Here is a 20,464-nt window from a genome sequence, read left to right on the forward strand (position 1 = left end):
ATTGCAATATTTCGACGTCATAAATGTCCATGGCGCATTACTAAAAATTTTTGAATAAACTATGTATTTTGTATTATATAGCAAAAAAACTTATGTACTCTATTATTCTTTATTACTCCAAAACAAAATATATGTTAATTTCAGACAGATAATCTTGTTAAATAAATTATCTCTATAAAAAAATTACATCCATGAAGCATATATTTAGGATATATTTGGGAACATCATATGGATTGCCGCAAAATATGTAGCGCCGACCAAGAATAGTGACGGAACTAACCGAAACTCCGGAACCACGATGGTTCTTAATGTATCCTGCCTAGGTATTGTTCGGTGATATACGACTTACTCCCATTTTAATTTTATTTCTCATTGTATGTTGACAAACTGCATATTTATAATCTGTTCGGAAGAGGTCGAGGTTAATTTTTTTCTCAAACGAAAACAAGCTCTTGATTATTTAAGGATAAAAACTCATTAGACTCTTATTCAAATTACATCACGTCTGTTTGAGCAAGATGAAAGGAACATTATACCTTCTAGCCATATTGAATTGCACGCTATTTTGTTCTGGATATTATGACAATTACTATTCATATTCAATAAGTGACGGTACCTGTAGGGGTCGGAGGGCGGTTGGAGAAGACGTAGTTCTTGATGGGGAAACAAATATGATTAAACAAAGAATCGTAAGTTTTGTACATATATATTTTATAAAAATACTTAGAGATAAGTCGGATTGATGTATTGTCGTTCCTGAATAGATGTTGTTCCCTTTTTCATGCTTCCTAACGATGTAGTTCTGACATAATAGACTTACATTATTAAACATTATTTAATTTTTACCATAAATTATTTAATCTACAATATATTTATTCCCTTGTTTGAGAGGGTGTTAAAAAATCGGGATAATAACTACAATTTTGAAACAATAACGTTCTGGTTAAGAGAAGGAAGAGTCGAGATTTTCACAAACTTTTACATCCATATTATTTCGAGGTCACTTGGCGCCTCGGTAGACATCTGCTATAACAGTTTTATTCTATTTTATGGTCCTCCTGAACCCCTGAACTGTCCTCGTAGTAGATACACTATTCGTAGTCAGTGGCAATACAATTATTAATGTTTTACTGGAACCCAATGAATTCTTGAGTTAGTCATTTTACCTCCTTTTGATTATCTTCCATCGTATGTCGACGTGTGGAAAAAGTTGATTCACCGAGTGCTAAACCGACTGAAAGTTCTTTAACATTTTGCGTGAGTTTGCGTCTAATAAGACTTCCAATTCATTATCTTCGATCTTTTTTGGTCCTATAGTTCGTTCCTTCTCATTGATATTAAAATCACTGCTTTAAAATCACGGAAATCAAAGCCGACAGTTGGAATATATAGCTCGTCTGTTTCTAAAAGTGTTTGATCAAAGTTAGCTACATATTTTTCTTAATCAGTCAATAAATGTAATTAATGTCTGAATTGCAATTTTGAACGTTTCATGATTAACGTCTCTACATAGTAAATAACTCATTATTATTAAACGGATAACAGTATTTTATGCAAGGAAATGACAAAAGCCAAGTAATTTAACAGCTGCTTACTGATTAATATCAAATTAATACATCGCATTTCCACCAATAGATCACTGATCTTAATATTTTATTCAAAATGATAGACTATTTGCGTAGTTTTGTGTTTTTTTCTTTTCTATTACTTGGCAGAAATCAATGAAATGTTAAAAGATCCCTTGCTACAGAGTATTACTAAAATATTTTGAACTAGCAAATATTATGTGGAACTTAGATAGAACTTAGTATAAATTCAGGTCCAACGTTACATGATACTTTTATTTGAAAATTATTTTATTAGGAAATTACAGAAATATCAGAGCATTAACAGGTCAATTGAAAAGTCCCTGGTCTACCATAGTAAAACAAATTTTTTGGCAAAATTCGTTTTTTTTTCTATTCAACAAAATTCCCATTAAGGGTGAAACACTGATTATAGCTACCCTTCAACTTTTTCTTACCATTTTTGTAGTACGACTTGTCTTTTGCTTCGAAAAGAGCCTCAGTTTCGTCGATCACTTCATTCGAAGAAAATTACTCCCAGCGAGCATTCTTTTGTTCTGAGAACAGGAAATAGTCGCTGGGGGCCAGATCTGGAGAATACGGTGTATGAGAAATTAATTCGAAGCCCAATTCATGGTTTTTTGACACGGTGCCTTGCCTTGCTGAAGCAGCAGTTTCTTTTTCTTCAAATGCGGCCGTTTTCGGCGATTTCGTCCTTTAAACGGTCCAATAATGCTATGTAATAGTAGCTATTGAGAGTCCTTTCTTTTTCAAGGTAGTCAATGAAAATTATTCCATGCGCATCACAAAATACAGACGCCATAACCTTGCCAGCCGACTGTTGTGTTTTCCTATGCTTTGGAGCGGGTTCATCGTAAGCAGTCTACTCGGATGACTGTCGATTGGACTTCGGAGTGAAATGATGGAGCGATGTTCATCCATTGTCATATATCGACGCAAAATCTCGGGTTTATTACGCTTGATCATCTTCAAACTCTGCTCCGAATCATGAACTCGTCGTTGGTTTTGGTCAAAAGTGAGCTCGCGCGGCACACACTTTGCGCAGAGCTTTCTCATTACCAAATATTTGTGAATGATATGATGTACACGTTCAATTGATATCTTTAGAGGGTCCGCTATTTCTATATTGCTTATCGATCTTTTTAATGTTTTCTTCGGTAACAACCTCTTTTGGGCGTTCACTGCGTCCACCACCTTTGGTGCTCATTTCACCACGTCTAAACTTAGTATACCAATCCTTGATTAAATAAACTTAAATAAACCTGGAGAAAAAAGAGATAGTCGAGTATCTGTTGCGTGCTTTTGTAGATCATTGCACCATCAATGGGTCCTTGATTGAGGGTGGGTCTTGGCTGCTTTCTCTTTTATTGCTAGGAATCCCATAATTCTGTACAAACCTTTTGTCTCCTGGGTAATGCCATTCTATTTGCAAATGCCAATTCCATTTGTTTTTATCGATGTTGCTTCGGATACAGGATGGATGCTCACATACATATTAACACAATACTGTATTTCTTATCGTAATTGTTTTTTTTTGTTTCAGTTGTCATGGTTAGGTCATGGCCAATACAGGATCACTTGTATTAGGGCAAGAAATAACTTATCACAACGTGCTGATGCTGGAACAGCTAGGATTATAGAGGGTGGTGTGGGATATGACAACGTCAAAATAGACGTCAAGTCAAGTATATCGAAAGGTATTCATTTTACAGTGGAAGTCTGGGTAGAGGATATGAGTCCAAGCAGAATAACTGCAACTACTACTAGTCCGTACAGACAAATTTATATAGGTGGACAGAGATATTGTAGTTGCTAATTATTATGTGATATATGTTATACCGTATACGTAATACAGCTATATATAATAATAAATTGTGTATTATCGTGGTATTTTATTGATTATCTTCATCCTCATCATTGTCATTGGCCAAGTCTTATTATTGAATGAGTTAATATCAGTTGGAGCACACACGATATTGGGATTCGTAGATATTGACTGTCGTACAGTGACCTGTTTGAAAGCTAGAATATGTTATACTATCGTAGCGTTTTAGTGATTTCATTGGATTGTCCCTAATTTAACTAAAATGTTCTAAGATAAGTTTTTGGACACTCCGACTAACGGATAATACAATAGACGCTCATTAATGTGATGTAATTCAATCAAGATTGTTCTCATTATCGAAATATTTACATAAACGAACGTGATATAAGTGAGAGTATACAAATATTTCAACGGTTATAATTAATGTTTGGTAAGTAGAAAAATAATCCGCAATTTCAGTCACAAGAGTCTAATTCTGGAGAACACGTAGCTTGTCTATAACGTTTCCAATTCTTAAAAATTACATGTACATTTGAGGAATACTAGTAATCGCCCTGTGGTCCAAATTCGTCCACAATGTGTTAAATTAATCATGTTACTTGCATTATAGTGTAACAGGATTAAATTAAAAGTGATTTTTTACTAAAACTTCTTTCGCAATATTTTCAATATATCATCAGAAATGTATTTGATAAGTACCATTTATTAAAATTATAATATATTTATATATTAAAACATATGCAAACTCTCTCAAGAACTAACGCTCACTAACATTTTTTATATTTCATTTAATTAAATATAATTTACAATAATTTTCAATAATTAACAGGGTAACATTAATAATAATATAAATAATAATAATAATAATAATAATAAGTGTAAATTACTACACCAGTGAACATTATAACAAAGTATCATAAGACTATTTTCAGAACTGTAATAACTTTAGAGCATCTGATGTAAGTATACATGATCAGTCTTTATACATTTATTTTATAAACATAAATATGGTTAAATAAATAAAGTAACACATATTTGTATATTAAAACAGAGACTATATTACTAAAGCAATTTTGAAATTGATATTTGACTTTAGGTAATTTATTTTTTATAATTTGGAAATGTATTTTAAAGGAATGTAATAAAAAACCTAAAAATTCTTAACCTAAATCTAAACCTCTTATAAACAAATTTCATGTGAAATAATTTTGGAAGAAAAAAAGAGAAAAATAAACAATATGTAATTATTTACCAATATATAAATATTATACTAACTAAACCTGATAAAAAGAACGTCCAAGTTATTTAACCTTTTAAAAAATATAAAGAGAAAATAAAACAACATATAGGGTACCAAATATAATTTATTTATCAATATAAAAACACAAGTAGCCATTTATCTTTAAAATTAATCAACAACCTAACTTCAACTGTATTTTTTCCTTTCAAAAATCAATATTTTATCAACACGCGAAATTTCTTTTTATCCATTTTTTTCACAATAACAAAAGTTGCTTCACTCAAAATGCTATAATTCATAAACTAATGATCCGACAGCTGTCAAATTTATAAACGCGTCTTTTGAGAGTTAGCGCTAACAAAAATATATGGATTTAATTTTAGTAGCGCCATCTATGTGCCAGGCCGGGGACTTTTCAAGACAAACATTTCAACACCTATAGTTATTTTTTATTTAGAAAAATAATAATCAGCAATTTTGGTGTGATTTAATTGGGGTTTACGATAAATTAAAATATCTGGGTATGAGACGTATATATTTATATCATATATAAATATATCTTTATTAACGGAATTTCCGTAACGGGTCAAAAGCCATTTCTTGTCTTAATGAAAACAAGCAAATATATTTAAGAATAAAAACGCAGTATAATAATGGAAATAGTTTTAAAAAGAACGACTTCCATGACCTAACAATAATTTAAGCAACATGAAACCCGACCAAAATATTTTTTACTTTATTTGTCGCTTGCTTTGGAGATTACAACAATTACCAATTATATTCAGTAAACAACGGAAGCCGTAGAGGAATAAAGGTGGCACATGATGTTGAATTAGTTGGTGTAATTCATTAAATGACAATCTGAACGCTGGTTCCATATAGATAAGTCATATCCGCGTATCTAGCTCGAAGGACCATGAATTCCCTCCTTTTTCGATGAAAACGGAAGCACCGAAAGGCTTGAAACTTGGCACGTTTAAAGCTTATACGGAGGATGAATTTTTAGGCCTAAAATGTTAATAAATAAGTGATGTAAATGATGTAGAAACTGTACACAAAAGATAACAATTTTATTAATACATAAATGAAGTAATGAAAATATGTGGATAAAGTGAAATTAATTCCACAAGGATTGAAAACACAAATAGAAGAAATTACGAATTATTAAGAGTAATTTGGTAAAATATTTTAAGATACAACTATTAAATTAGTATTCTAAATGGTAAAAACAATAAAAAATGCTATTATATTTTATTTTGTTTGAGATTAAGTGAGGACGAATGAGTCTAGATAGTGCCTAGTTTGAAGTCATTGTAGAGTCAAATTCTGCTTCCACGTTAATATGATTTAGTAATCTTCATTCGTGTTCCAAGGCGAAATCTTGGATAACGCAATGATTCGCAATCCATTTCCAGGTCATTGTGCAGTTCTTCGTTGGTAACGTAACGACAGGCATTGGTAATCAGTCGAAGAACTTTGTTTTGACAGCGTTGTATGACTAGTTGACTTGATTTTTTAGTGCAACCCCATATTTGCACTCCATAGGTCCAAATGAGCTTTATAATTGTATTATAGATCAACCTCTTTGATTTTAGATCAAGTTGAGAGTATCTTCCGACTAACCAGTATAGTTGTTTTATTTTGGTTCTAATGTGTTTTCCTTTTTGTCTAACGTGATGTTTCCATTTTAATCTACCGTCAAGTTGGATTCCAAGGTATTTAGCTGATTCTGCTTGAGGAATCGGGCATCCATTGAGTGATATAATTAAGTTTTTATTATTTCGCCGCAATGCAAACTTAACGTGGACAGATTTGGAGCTATTAAGTTGAATTTTCCAATCTTTCGTCCATTTGTAGATTTTGTTGACTGCCACTTGCACTTTTTCTATTGCCCTAGGCAGAGATATATCTTTTGCCATAATAATTGTGTCGTCAGCAAAGGTTTCAAGTAGTGTTTCTTTTGTTGTTGGAATGTCAGCAGTGTACAGCAGATACAGGAGAGGTCCTAGAACGCTACCTTGTGGAACTCCAGCTGAAATAGTTTTAAATGTCGAGAACGCCATTCCGTGCGACGCTCTAAATTTTCTTCCGAACATATATGACTCCAGCAATAGACAATAGTTACGCGGTAACAATGTGTACATTTTACAGATTAATCGCAACTGCCAAACTAGAATAAAAGCTTGTGAGACATCCAGGAATATTGCAGGGCAGTATTTCTTCTCCTCAAACGCTCTTTCGGTAGTCGCTGTTACTCTGTGCACTTGATAGATTGTTGAATGGTGATTTCGAAAACCAAATTGGAAATCTGGTATTGTTACCAAATGTTTAACACGTTTAAATATTAGTTTCTCAAATAGCTTTGATATTTCAGGTAGTAGCGATATAGGCCTGTAAGATTCGACTTGTTCTGCAGGTCTGTCAGGTGCGACGTCCAACATGTAGATGTTGCTTATATTAACTTATTTAAATTCTTATGCTATGAGACGCAACGGGATCCGATTGGTTCACTTCGTCTCTATAACGTCTGATGGTTTCGGGCGTCATTTTTAGTGCACCTAACCTAAGAAGTAGTGCATTTAGGTTTTTATAACCTTTAGAGATTAAGTTATTAGTTGATTAGTATTTAGAAGAAGGTAGTATAATAAGTAAAGTGAATTCTCGATCTAGAAAGTGTTGTGTGATTGACAAATCATTTAAAGAGCTTACAAGTTAATTTTTTCATCTCATTTGCCTTTAGGAAGGGGGATGTATTACCAGGTGTTGAGAAATTGCAAATTCACTTTATACCTTTAATTTCAAATGTTTCTATATGAACCAATGGGGCAAGGCAATATCACATGGCCCAGAAAATGGTTTTATTACACTGTCAGTAATTCTTTGAGCTATCTTTTTAAATTTATCTCACGATATTGCCACGTCGATAATATAATATATATCTTGTCAAACATCTTTTAAAAAATGCAAATTTACAACCTTTTAATTGTACACTTTTTAATGATTCTTCAGATGGAATGTTAAAAATAATATGACTATATACTTTTGTATAAAACAGGTAAACAGAAATTCAACAGAGAAAGACTCAAAGTTTACTTTCGGTATAAAAAAATCAAAAAGCCAGAACTCGAATAGATCCTATTAAATTGATGGCCCTAAACAAATATGAAAAAGAGAAAAAACAAAAGAGATCATTTTGATTTGTTCCAAATTTCTTTGTTAATATGTATATGTTAAGATACATTTATTTTTATACTATATTTATATTTTATACCTAATTTGCAGTTTTACGGATTCTATTTATTTCATTCAGTGAATTTTATTTAATAAATTTATGTCAGAAATTAATTTGTTTCTTATTTAAACTTTATTGGTCAATTAAACGTGACGTCAGGGCTGTCACGTGCCAAACTTTATCAAAGGGCCAATTAATTTTCACAGCAAAATGTCTTCTTTACAGGTGCCTATAATGGAGATTTAAATTAACCAATCAAATTACTTGAATGGTCGATTTAGCCCCATCTGGGTGTTGGGCAAAGCAAAACTTTCTCCCAGAGTCCCCTATTGAGTTGTCCCTCTATTACTCTACGATTGTAAGCTGGTTAACCACCAGTAACAATAAAGTAACAAATAAAAAAAATCACACTTGGAAACGGAAAGAAAAATAAGGTTTAGTTTTTAATCAGTTACTGCTTAATAAGTTCGATTGCAACACCCGTGATTCTGGTTTTGTCGCATGAGTGTTTATGGAGAAGGGGAATTACAACTAGCGCGGATTTCAAATAATCGCGAACTGACCGTCTACAGGTTTTCCCACGTATAAGAATATATATCGGGTCATTGTAGTGCAAAGTTATTATTAAACCAACACCTCTTATCATCGGTACACCATATTTGTTTGAGCAAGATGAAGGGAACCTTATCTCTTTTATTCCTACTTATATGTATATTCAATTTATCGTCGTGTGTTAGCTCTGGCTCTAACCATCTAATAAGTGGAATAACCTGTAAGGGCAAGAAAGTGGTGCAAGAAAATATCGTACTTGATGCCCAACAAAATGAAGTTAGAAAAAAAGACGTAAGTTCTAAGTTTTTCCCATCAAATATTTAATTATAATATTAAGATAAGTGTGGTTTAACATTTTAAGTTACTTTCGTTGTTATTGCTTCATATAATACTATATTTAAGCAAATTAATTTCAAAGTTGTGTGTTAAAATCGATATTATTTTATTACTGTTAGTTTAATTGTTATGAAATTGAATCTACTAGGGATGTCGGTAGTTAGTTTTCAGTTTTTCTAACATATTTCAACAGCCAAAAGTTATAGAGTAGTTTTGCATGGTCTCATCAGGAAGGGGCTGAGAAGATTTCGTTACATTTCATTGGTTAGTTTAATTTACCATTACAGACACCGGTAAAGAAAATATTTTATTAGGGAGGCCATTGGCTGAAGCTTTTATACGCATAGCTTTAGTGACTATGTGACTGACGTCTCAGTCTACTGACCAATTAAATTTGAAATAAAACCCAAATGAAATTTCTCAAAAACATTCATAATTTATGTGAATATATAGGGAAGGATATATAGTCCTTTTCTTTAGACATAATTCTATCTTTGAACACTTACAAACTTTGAACAATCATAGAAACAGCCGACGAAAAAATCTGTCCACCTTTAATGCCATTTATTTAGTTCTTTTCTTGGGCTGCTAAACCTATATATGTATATTTGCCCTGGAATGAATTTATTCCATGCCAATGGGTTGCCTTTATGGTATGATTCCACTAAAATTTTTCTAGTTGGTCACCACCCCAATCGGCATCACTTACTACTTCAAGTTCACTATAGCCTTACATTAGTCCGTGGTTCTTAGTATATTTTAGGTTTGAAAGTATTCATTGTCTGTTTAGATAAGTACTAAATGCAATATCTGATCTCGTAACTAACAAAAAGTATATAAAACTGCATTTTCTACATGGTACGTCTTAAATTATTTCCTAAAGTTCAATTCGCCACAGATGTTGTGTCAGAAGTTAATTATTTCACTTTTCATTCGACATATAATGAAAAAAACTAATAAATACAGAGGTATGTTATGTGTGTATACTATATTCCCCATGTGCAAATACAATTCATACAACCTGGCAACATTATTTCTGGTAATTCGTACCCTTCCATCAATACTACAAAATTGATATTGAATACATTTAGAGAATAAAATCCATTATATTGTTTCAGTATTCATGGTACAGTCGTGGCAAATACAGCATCAGTTGTGTTAAAATTACAAATAACAACTCACTCAACGCCGAAGACGGTCAGGCCCGGATCAAAAAGGGTGGAGAGACCCACGACTACGTCGAAATAGAACTGATCTCGAAGAAATCGGAGAGGTTGGATTTAACGGTGGAGATCTGGGCGCAGGAAGTCGTACTAGAATCTCGTGCCGCTTCTTCCTAACTAGGACCGGGTGAAATAATAATACAGAACTAGAAGAGTCCTCTTTAATTAGACAAAAAATTCATCCCCCATAATATATTTCTACATATTTACATTGTTTCGTGTAATAATTTAATTAAATAATAAAACATATATAGTAATAATCACATAAAATTTGGTTGTTCAGGATCCACCGTCACTATGTTAAAACAGTACCAATAAAACGCTAATGTTATAGGTCAAAAAATCATTTTACTAACAAACTTCTTATACCTTAAATATTAATATAAAATCTTACGCGTATATATATATCGAAAATTATACAATTTTAGAGATCACAAAACACGTTAAATAAAAATTTGTCCAAATCCTAACGAAAACTGGATCGATAAAAAATAACTACAGTTCGCAAAAATTATAAAGGTGTTTTATACGGAAACAAACTAAAAAAAGATTAATCTTGCGTCTTGAGGCGACTGCTCTACTGGACAATAAGGGCATTTCATCCTGAAAGAAACACTTATTTATATAACATTTACCTAATTAATATAATATTATCTTATACAATTTTAGTTTTTCAATTGTACATTAAATTTGTAAAGTTTTGAAATTGTCAAGTGAACAGCAACAAAAAAAAGTTGAGAATTATTGCTTTATAAAATAAAAAAATGTATATATAGCCTATTCAAAGTTTCTTTTTGTACATAAGTCATCAAGATGTTTAATGTATTTCCTGTCGCAATTTGTAAATTCGTTTCAGAATCAGACAATAGTTTCCTTCCCATTTTATTCTAGTTAAAAAGAGACACAATACTTTCTGATTAGTTCGACCACGCAAACAAATGAGTCAGTTAAAGTCGCTCGGTTGTCAGATGTATGTAAAATTCTTGAAAGCACTAGTGATAAGAGGTTATAACTATAACCTATGTACCACTGTGGATGTATAATTAATTGTTTGATGTACTATAATGTTAAAATAAATCATATTTGATAACATTTTTGTTTAAATATTTTATTGAGATTAGAATTTTGTTGTATATCAAGTCCCAACTGAACTAAAACTCAGAATTGATCCGGCAACATTGCGACGTTTTGATGTCACAAATTTGGATGACGTATGTACAAAATAACTTTGAATAGACTATGGAAGCATTAGGTCTATCAAAAAGACAAAGACAAGGCAATACATCTCTCAGCAATATAAATCTAGAAATCAAAACAGAACTTTCAGGGAGCTATAGAGACCACAAGACTTTTCAATATTCTACATTATTTCTACAATAACGCCTTAATCTCTAGGTGTTCAATATAGTATCATAGTACCAAAGAGGAGGAATAGAGGGATTTTTTTGATACTATAAAACCTATTAAAATGAGTTTATTAATGCCGTTTCCAATGAAACTGATCTTGCACTAATACCTACATTGCCTTGTTTGCAAGTTGGAAAATTAATAGGATAACCTGAGACTAAATGTAATAAATCTTTTATAGTATCACATATAAGTATGTATTCACTGTTAATATGTGTATGTGTTATGAAAGACTATAAACTTTTAAGTAAATTATAAAATAAAATAGTTTTTATCTAGAATATATTTTCTGTTACACCTCTGAAATCCTTTAACCAATCTCTAAACACATTATCTAATTATTAACTTTATAAACCTATAACTTCTTTAAATCTTGGAAATTGACCTTGTGGAAAATCTGAGAGCAGATAAAGCAAATGAATTTAACTACACATATTTATGAGAAAGGAAACTGAAGATACGTACTGAAGAATGTATGTGAACTGAAGTTCTTGAAGTCAGTTTTTATGAGCAGATAAAAAATATGAGATAGGGTCTTGGAGTGATGGCAAAAAAGACATTAAGAAAACTAGCAGGCATCTTAGAATCATAAATTAATAGAAATCTGTAGTTAGTATAGAGAGATAACAGTTCAGAATATTTGAATTTAGCAACTCCATCATCAGATAAAGAATAAAATTGGAAAATCTTGACAGAGTGAGGTAATTATATAATATTAAGTGTCTTTCATCAATGTGAATATATAACTAAAGTCTAAAAACTTTCTAGATTGTTAAAATAACTGAAATAATGTTTACTTACTTATTTCCATTACAAAGCTTCTGCAAAGCATCTCTTGAGATGACATGTCCACACACTAATCTCATTGGCGGATTATTTTTACTTGATTGTTGCCTCAAAATGGGACAAGCAAACATAGAATGATACCTGTTATCCATGCCCAAATCAATCTCAATCTGAAACAAAAAACAAAAAAAATTTAATCTGCACTATCAACTATTAAGCATATCTTACCGGAAGTTCCTCTGAACCTTTCCAAATACCTGTTACTTGTCTTTGTAACATGACTTGTTTTATATTAAGAAGAGCTGGTATTGCTTGGCAACCTGCATTTATACATGTTATTAGTGGACTATTAACACATACACCCAGTAATTGGCAAGCATCTCTTATGAATGTTTCATATAACTCCAACCAAGCTTCCCCATCCGACGTGAAGTAGCTACTGTAAGGTGATTGGGTAATGTCATTTTGTATATAAAGGAGCATTCCCATCAGAATCTGTATATCTGCAACCACACTTTTAGTACCAAAAGCTGTAAAAAACTATAAATCAGATATGTACCTCTTTCATGTTTATTTACAAATTTTCTAAAATGTGTCCTTGCATAATTAATTGCTTCCCCTTGATAGCCAGGGCCCCTTTTAAGTAGTTCAATGTATTTGAGTTTATGGATCATGAACTCCAATGATGAATTTTGTGTCTCTAATGTACAGTGATTTGCCGTTGCCCATGCTAATAGCGGTTCCAGATCTTTGTTTTTAAGTCTTTCTGAGATGTGATGGAGTTCTGTGAAAGGTTCTTTCTCATGGCTTTCCACCTGTACATTTGATTCTTCTGCAAGGGCATCAGCAATATCATGCATACCTTGCCTAAAATCAGAAATAAATAATATAAGTAATTTTAACATAAAAAGAATATAATCTAAAAAACATTAGTAATTAATCAATGTTCCAGACAAAAAAATATTATTGTTAAAAAGCACTTTCTGTTACCTGTAATAATGTTGACATATGATTTTATTAACTATTTGTGATCTTTCAGGTGTATTAAAAACATCATCTCTACTACATGCTGAAAAGTCTTGTACAAAATTTCTGTCAATGGACTTGCCTACTTTAGATACAGAACTGTGTAAATCTCTGTGTTCTGATGCTTGACGAGCCACGGTTTCTTTAACACGACATAATACCTCTTTAATCAATTCCTGTTGGAAACTTGTTAAAATATGATCCTCTGGAGCTAAAAAATAACAAAAACATATTATAAACAAATATTACAGCAAAAAAATGGATACATTCCAGTAATCATAATTAAATAAATCTTTTTTAGTTGTCCTATAAAATACGCATTAGCTAAAAATAAAGAACAGTTTTTAAACAAAGAATTTGGCAAACTTACCGTTCTGCAATTCACTTTTTAAGCTTTCTACTTGATTGATCAAATCAAAGGACACATGATTTGAATGGTCTTTTATGGATTGAAATTTGGCTAACACTTTGTCTATATCAGATTCAACAGCCAAACAAGATTCCATGTTTACTTTTAAAAAAATATTGAAAATATAATAGACGAACGTCAACAGTTCATTGACATCTTGAACATGACACTAGACATATGTTACTGCAAATTATAGATGGCGCAGTAGATAAACTTTTATATACATTTTAATAAATGCTTTCAATTGGTTTTAATTGTTTGATTTCTACTTGTTTATGGGAGATTTGATATCAAAATAATCTTAAAATACTGAATGGGAAAATACCATTACGTATTACTAGTTGCCTAAAGCTATATATAGCTTTTCAATTTTTAAATAATAGTAACTTTTATTTTTAAGTTCTTTTATAAACTAATTTAATTTATAAAATAATATAATTATAAATAAATAAAGTAAATGAAAATAAATTTTTTTTTCTTCATTCTTTCTTTCCTTTTAATTTTTCCTTTTTCTATTAATGTAAAATAATCTATAATATTTTAAAATATATATTTTAATATAAATAAAGTTTGTCTTCATAGACTTCAATTATTTAAACATTATTAGCATGCATTAGTAAAGCTTTATATTCATGGTTTAAATTTAACACTCAATAATTCAAATTCCGTAAAAATATAGCGTGGGCAATTTTTTGCATTTGACCTAGCAATTGGTCCCCCGCTGATCGTTTAGTTTTTATCCTGCATATACATTTTAACATGATCGCATAAAATATTATCTAACAACCGTTTCCACTTAAATTTATTCCTATGTTGCGTTGGTTATATTGTTTTATTTTGTTTCCCCCTAACGATACTTTAATGGGAATAAAATATGTTTTAAACTTCGCTTTCCTTTTACCCAATGCGGGTCAATATTTCTGAATTTATTAGAGAGGTTTTGCAAAACGAAAGTATTTTATCTTTTTTAAATAATTTCCCATGAATCAGAGTTAATGGCATGAAACGTAACATATATTGCGAAATATAAATTGTCACCTAATGGTATCGGTAGCTTTCTTTACCTAAATGGTATTTTTCTGCAAACTTATTGGTTTGGTAAGAAATTAATTGTCTTAACGAGGCCTGATAATTTTTGACAGTTAATGCGTGACATAAATGACACAAGATAGTATGTTTTTTTTGTCAAAATGACAAAGATGAATAATATAAATCATTAATCATTTGTTTACTGTAATGACACAAGTTTTCTATTTCTTTAAGTTAGATAAAGAATTATATATTCAATGTTTGTTATGAAATTATAGTTATAACATATGTGTATAAAATTAATTGAAGCGATAGAGTAACATCAATTCATCTTTAAGGATAATTGTTGCAATGTATACATGATATGTTATTCTTCTTCTTAGAGTCAATATAATTTAATTACATAGATTAAAAACATGGTTTGGCTATCGATTTGTGGGCAAAATGTCATCCTTTGCCGTAACTGATTTTTGACTGAACGTTAAAATAGTTATTGACGTATGGTTGCGATGTATTAACAGCAGTTGGCGCTTCGTAAATAAAAGAAAATGACAGGGAATTTTCGTTATATAATGCTAAATAAATCACATCGAACAATCCTGGTAATTAAAATGGAAACATTCCACCAAATTTTCATCTGGAACAACCTGTTACCGGCGTGTAACGCATATAAAATGCTTCATAATAAATACGCTCCCATTAATTTGATTATTAATTATGGTATATATTGGAATTTATCTGGTAATTGAACCGAATCTTTATTGTACGTTATGAATTATGGACAATATGTACGGTTTCACTTTCGGGTAGAGAGCGTATATAAATTCTGTCGCCGATATATTCTCGGTAAGTGTTTAGTTGGTTGTTCTAAGTAGGCTGAAGACATATACTTTGTACCAAAAATTCAATTGATTTTCAACTAGCAATTTTAAATAATCATATTTTAATTAATCAGTATCTCTGTTTTAAATTGATTATTACTCATATGAATTGGTAACTGCATATATCCTTCTAAATTCATATCATTTACAGGGGTTAAACAAAATAATGAACACCATACAATATATAGTCCATCCAATAAAACAGTTAACTCGCACCATCTAAATTGATCACGTCAGAACGTCGCCTTATTGGCAAAAATTCAATTGATTTTCAACTAGCAATTTTAAATAATCATATTTTAATTAATCAATATCTCTGTTTTAAATTGATTATTACTCATATGAATTGGTAACCGCATATATCCTTCTAAATTCATATCATTTACGGGGGTTAAACAAAATAATGAACACCATACAATATATAGTCCATCCAATAAAACAGTTAACTCGCACCATCTAAATTGATGACGTCAGAACGTCGCCTTATTGGCAAAAATTCAATTGATTTTCAACTAGCACTTTTAAATAATCATATTTTAATTAATCAGTATCTCTGTTTTAAATTGTTTATTAGTCATATGAATTGGTAGCCGCATATATCCTTCTAAATTCATATCATTTACAGGGGTTAAACAAAATAATGAACATCATACAATATATAGTCCATCCAATAAAACAGTTAACTCGCACCATCTAAATTGATGACGTCAGAACGTCGCCTTGTGCCAGACAGCAACGATGCTGTGTGCGAAATGATTAAGCAAAATCGTCATGTCACCTATTGTGAGATTGAGGCCTCCCTAAGCATTAGTTCCACCACCATATATGCGATTTTACATGAACACTTAGCTGTGCGATAGTTATTTTCGCGTTGGATTGCACCCAATTTGACAGTTGGTCAAAAAAAGGCTCGTGTCGATTGAAGCAAGAAATTCAATCGCGGTGCTTCTAAAGACGTTTATAAAATCGTGACAGCTGACGAATTATGGATATATTCGTATGAGCCTGAAAGTAGGCAGCTGTCGACTGTATCGGTGTTCCAAGTTGAACCAAATCCAATAAAAGCTGTTTGCGCGCGAAGCGCTTCAAAGAAAATGGTGGCTAGTTTCTTTGGGAAAACTGGTCATATTGCAACAGTGTCTCTAGAAGATCGTAGAACATTTTGTTTGCCAGTAATTTTGACTATTTGAGCACTCAAAACCTCAAATTGATGGGTCATCCGGCGTACAGCTCTGATTTGGCACCCAATGACTACTTTTTGTTCCCATCCATGTCCGTGTTTTGAAAGTACCTCATTCGGAATTGAATAAATGCTTTGAAAATTGGTTTAAACCTATGAAAAAGTATATCGATCATCGAGCCGAGTACTTTGAAAAATAATAAAAATATATTCGCAGCTTAACTTTTTTCCTATTCATGAATTGGTTCTTGTTATTTTTAGTGTTGTACTGCCAGATTTCTGTCGGCACGAATGAAATTGAATTAAATGAAAATAATCTAATGGTTTTTTCATTTGTTATTTTATTATCTTGTAATTAATAAATACGACAGTTAAGCATTAAATATTGCATTCAGTTAATGTATCAATAAATCTCTTTATTGTAGAGGTATTTAAAGGAGTTAACAACAGAGTTGGAACAAACTGTACTTCGTCGCCCCATTCTCAAAACATTTATTAAAATTAAGCGAATTGGCTTCTGACCTTCTATGTACCACGTTGTACTTTAGTCAAGCCGAAATGGCATTTATCTAACACCATTTGTTGAAGTATTTTTAATGTTTTCGCAGGTTGAATAGGTTATAAGTGATTCTTGGCGAATGTTTCATATCATTCGATATATCATTTTACGTCTGTATTTTCGATAAAATTATTTAGTTATTAGTTTATTACACGTCGTTTAGCGTGCTGGTGAACGATATACTATTTCATTAAATTTATTATCAAACTTTTGTTTAATAATTTTTGATTATTGTAAATTTCTTTAAACACACAGGGCTAGGCAAAATAATATGAATCTAATGCGATATGTTACATGTTGTTGCATGTTGGTAACATTGCTCCATGTAAATGTAAAAGTCCGGGGCCTAACACATAGATGGCGCTAGTTTTATTGTGTTTACAGCTTTTTTAATTATTACTAACTTTCAAACCAAAGCTGTTAAAATTCATGATATTTTACTCATAAGTTTGTAAGTCATTGTGCTAAGAGTGATACTACTTTTGTTATTTTCGAAACAATGGATCAAAACCAATTTCGTGTTTTAATTTTGCACTGCTTCTTGATGGGAAAAAATACCGTTCAAGCGAAGCAATGGTTTGAAAATTGTTATAAGGACTCAGCTCCATCAGAAACAGCAATGGAACCATAGTTTGCGGACTTCAAACGTGGTCGTAGAGATACCGATGATATAAAAATAAGGTGGTAAGATCAGAAAACAATAAAATCCACAAAATCGTTTTGGATGATCGAAAAGTAGAATTTAGCGAGTTAAATAACATTGTAAATATATCAAAAGAATATGTTGGTTTTATATTGCATGAGCGATCATAGAGAGAAAATCTAATACTAAGACACCAGTTTGGGTCTATTAACAAGCATTCAACAATTGACTAGGTCCACAGAATAACAGATGTTATTGAAAAAGCCTACGAAAGTAAAAGAGTATGCTCAGCTATAATTTTTGATGTGGCACAAGCCTTCGATAAAGTTTGGCATGAAGGCCTTGTTCATAATCTGCAGAAAATGTTTCCAAAACAACATATCGAACTATTAAAATATAACATTACAACCAGAATGGTTAGAGTCAAACAAGAAGAAGCTTACTGTACAATAAAAGAAGCTAAAGCAGGTGTACCACAAGGAAGTGTAGTGGGGCTAATGGTTTATCTACTCTACACTTGTGATATAGCACAAATGGAGAATATTACGATGACTACATTTGCTTATGATACTGCGATTATAGCTGTCGGAGACAATAGTGAAGAAGCCTTACGAAAATTACAACAGGCAAGTGACAATATAAATAATTGGACACAAGCTTGGAAAAAAAACTAATGAAAGAAAATCTGTGCATGTGCGGTTCACCTATAAACAGATTGTACAAGTACCAATAACATTAAATAGAACTATCACTCCATATAGTAACAACGCCAAATATCTTGGAATGAATCTTGATGCAAAACTTCGCTAGAAGGAACATATAAAGAAGAAAATAAAAAAACTGGAATTCAAAAATAAGAAAATGTATTGTCTAATTGGAAGAAAATTACAATTGTCCGTACATAATAAATTTCTATTATATAAGCAAATACCGAAACCTATACAAAATAATTTAAAATGTACCTATTATTAAACAAAACTCGTTCTATCGACGATGATCCTGATCTTCAGTCCATTCCCACCAGGTTAAGAGAGACGCGTGCGACAAATCCACGGCCTGCTCGGACCAAATAATTTATGAATATTTCGCGAACGAAAGTTCGATCGCCGGTATCGAAATGGGATTTTTACGTCTTATCCCTGCCACATGCCAAACCTAAGGCGGCTAGACGAAATCCAACAAGGAATTGGCCAGGTCAATTACCACTCTGTTTTTGCGGATTATGGGTCTCAGCGACTATCTGTTTGTGTGCTTGATTGGCGCGTTACCCGGTATGTTACATTTTTTTTCTTTCATATCTTCCCGCGGCTTTCACTTGCTTTTCTTGGGTGTTGGCGTAGGTCAGTAAACGGAATCAACTACATTCATTTACTCTATTTGCTTTTTTTTGTTTGCCGTCATTACCTAATCGGAAACTTACCTGGAAAGTGTATATTGTCTTTTTATTGTAATAGTAAGCATTTGTTTTATATCGATTTATTATTGTTATTTTGAATATTAGTTGCATGATATTTAATTTTAAAATAGTTTAAATCTCACAAAGCACATTGCCTATTACATTAAATGATGATACGAGAGATTTTACGTGTTTTGACGATTAAAAAAGCATGATATTTATATAATAATCAATTTTGTTACATATTTATTCAAAATTTACGTGATGGAATTTCATTTATCACTTTAAGATAGTAAAAGATTTCTTTGAAATTAAAAATTCTGTTTTATTTCTGTTGTTGATTAAATGTAGTTCAAGACTGAGTATTTAAGGAAAAGAAAATTCGAAATCTTGTTTCAATTATATATAAAAGTAGTTCAATTTTCATAGGCATTATATTTGGCTTTAAACTAGTGTAGGCCTCACAATGCATGTTGGTTATTACATAAAATGATATATTATATATAATTCTAGGTATTTTGAGGATTAAAAAGGCATGATATTTATATAATAAACATTTTTGTTACATATATATTCAAAATTTACTTGTTGGAATTGCACTTATCATTTTAGAATTGTAAAATATTTGTTCAAAATTAAAAATTCTATTTTCTTTCTGCTGTTGATTAAATGTAGTTTATGACTGAGTGATTAAGGAAAAGGAAATTCGAATTCTTATGTTAATTATATATAAAAAAATAATTCAATTCTTATAGGCATGATATTTGCTTTTAAAATTGTGTATGTGCAAGTATAGTAAGTGTAGAGCGTAAATTAGTCATGATTGAGCGATTAAGAAAAACAAAATTCGAATTTTTGTTACAATGTAGCAATTACATATAAACATTAGTTCAAATTTGGTAGTATATTCATATTATGCGTGACTCTATATGATGGTAAATAAAAGTTAAAATTTCAAGAAGGTACATATACTATAACAGTCCCTGTTAAATAATTTCTTGAAATCTAGTTTTCTCTCTCCCTCATATTTTTTTAGCAGTTATATATATATATATATATATATATATATATATATATATATATATATATATATTTCTTTTTTTTTATATTTTTTTAAAAATTATAATCTACACTAAATATATCTGATTTAAGAA

The 20,464-nt window shown here is 31.2% G+C and overlaps 4 protein-coding genes across 7 annotated transcripts in view; 3 read left to right on the forward strand and 1 right to left on the reverse strand.

The window, feature by feature from the left end:
- Positions 1 to 473: 473 nt before the first annotated feature.
- On the forward strand, positions 474 to 3,476 carry LOC143191624 (uncharacterized). The gene is made up of 2 exons (XM_076396876.1): positions 474 to 689; positions 3,130 to 3,476. The coding sequence occupies exons 1-2, from the start codon at positions 519 to 521 to the stop codon at positions 3,400 to 3,402; spliced, it is 444 nt and encodes a 147-aa protein (XP_076252991.1). The 5' UTR covers positions 474 to 518; the 3' UTR covers positions 3,403 to 3,476.
- Positions 3,477 to 8,473: 4,997 nt separating this feature from the next.
- LOC143191626 (uncharacterized) lies at positions 8,474 to 10,337 on the forward strand. The gene is made up of 2 exons (XM_076396878.1): positions 8,474 to 8,726; positions 9,890 to 10,337. The coding sequence occupies exons 1-2, from the start codon at positions 8,556 to 8,558 to the stop codon at positions 10,109 to 10,111; spliced, it is 393 nt and encodes a 130-aa protein (XP_076252993.1). The 5' UTR covers positions 8,474 to 8,555; the 3' UTR covers positions 10,112 to 10,337.
- On the reverse strand, positions 10,142 to 13,802 carry Sou (required for meiotic nuclear division 5 protein souji). The gene is made up of 6 exons (XM_076396877.1): positions 13,584 to 13,802; positions 13,178 to 13,424; positions 12,747 to 13,054; positions 12,416 to 12,690; positions 12,203 to 12,357; positions 10,142 to 10,597 (listed from the first exon to the last, which is right to left on the reverse strand). Exons 1-6 carry the CDS (start codon positions 13,717 to 13,719, stop codon positions 10,534 to 10,536), a joined length of 1,185 nt encoding a protein of 394 aa, XP_076252992.1. The 5' UTR covers positions 13,720 to 13,802; the 3' UTR covers positions 10,142 to 10,533.
- A 5,287-nt stretch (positions 13,803 to 19,089) lies between these two features.
- LOC143191636 (inactive pancreatic lipase-related protein 1) overlaps positions 19,090 to 20,464 on the forward strand; it is a 62,606-nt gene continuing 61,231 nt past the window's right edge. For 3 of the 4 annotated variants that reach the window (XR_013004576.1, XM_076396935.1, XM_076396937.1), the window contains exon 1: positions 19,090 to 19,185. Coding sequence is in view for 2 of the 4 variants with exons in the window: in XM_076396935.1 (XP_076253050.1) it covers positions 19,137 to 19,185 (49 nt within the window). In the remaining 2 variants the exon portion in view is untranslated. The remainder of the gene's footprint in view (positions 19,186 to 20,464) is intronic. The other variant, XM_076396936.1, reaches the window with a different exon arrangement.

This window comes from Rhynchophorus ferrugineus, unplaced genomic scaffold, assembly GCF_030347505.1.
Source record: "Rhynchophorus ferrugineus isolate W39M unplaced genomic scaffold, kcgeb_rfMv2 rfM2, whole genome shotgun sequence".
Classification (NCBI taxonomy): domain Eukaryota; kingdom Metazoa; phylum Arthropoda; class Insecta; order Coleoptera; family Curculionidae; genus Rhynchophorus; species Rhynchophorus ferrugineus.

What these genes read in the sequence shown, in the direction of transcription:
- LOC143191624 (XM_076396876.1), top strand. Translation starts at nt 519, where the DNA reads ATGAAAGGAACATTATACCTTCTAGCCATATTGAATTGCACGCTATTT. An exon ending in ATATGATTAAACAAAGAATC is followed by an intron (nt 690 to 3,129) that starts GTAAGTTTTGTA and finishes TTTTTGTTTCAG; the next exon opens with TTGTCATGGTTAGGTCATGG.
- LOC143191626 (XM_076396878.1), top strand. Translation starts at nt 8,556, where the DNA reads ATGAAGGGAACCTTATCTCTTTTATTCCTACTTATATGTATATTCAAT. An exon ending in ATGAAGTTAGAAAAAAAGAC is followed by an intron (nt 8,727 to 9,889) that starts GTAAGTTCTAAG and finishes ATATTGTTTCAG; the next exon opens with TATTCATGGTACAGTCGTGG.
- Sou (XM_076396877.1), bottom strand. Translation starts at nt 13,719, where the DNA reads ATGGAATCTTGTTTGGCTGTTGAATCTGATATAGACAAAGTGTTAGCC. An exon ending in AAAAAGTGAATTGCAGAACG is followed by an intron (nt 13,425 to 13,583) that starts GTAAGTTTGCCA and finishes GTTATTTTTTAG; the next exon opens with CTCCAGAGGATCATATTTTA. An exon ending in TGTAAATAAACATGAAAGAG is followed by an intron (nt 12,691 to 12,746) that starts GTACATATCTGA and finishes GTGTGGTTGCAG; the next exon opens with ATATACAGATTCTGATGGGA.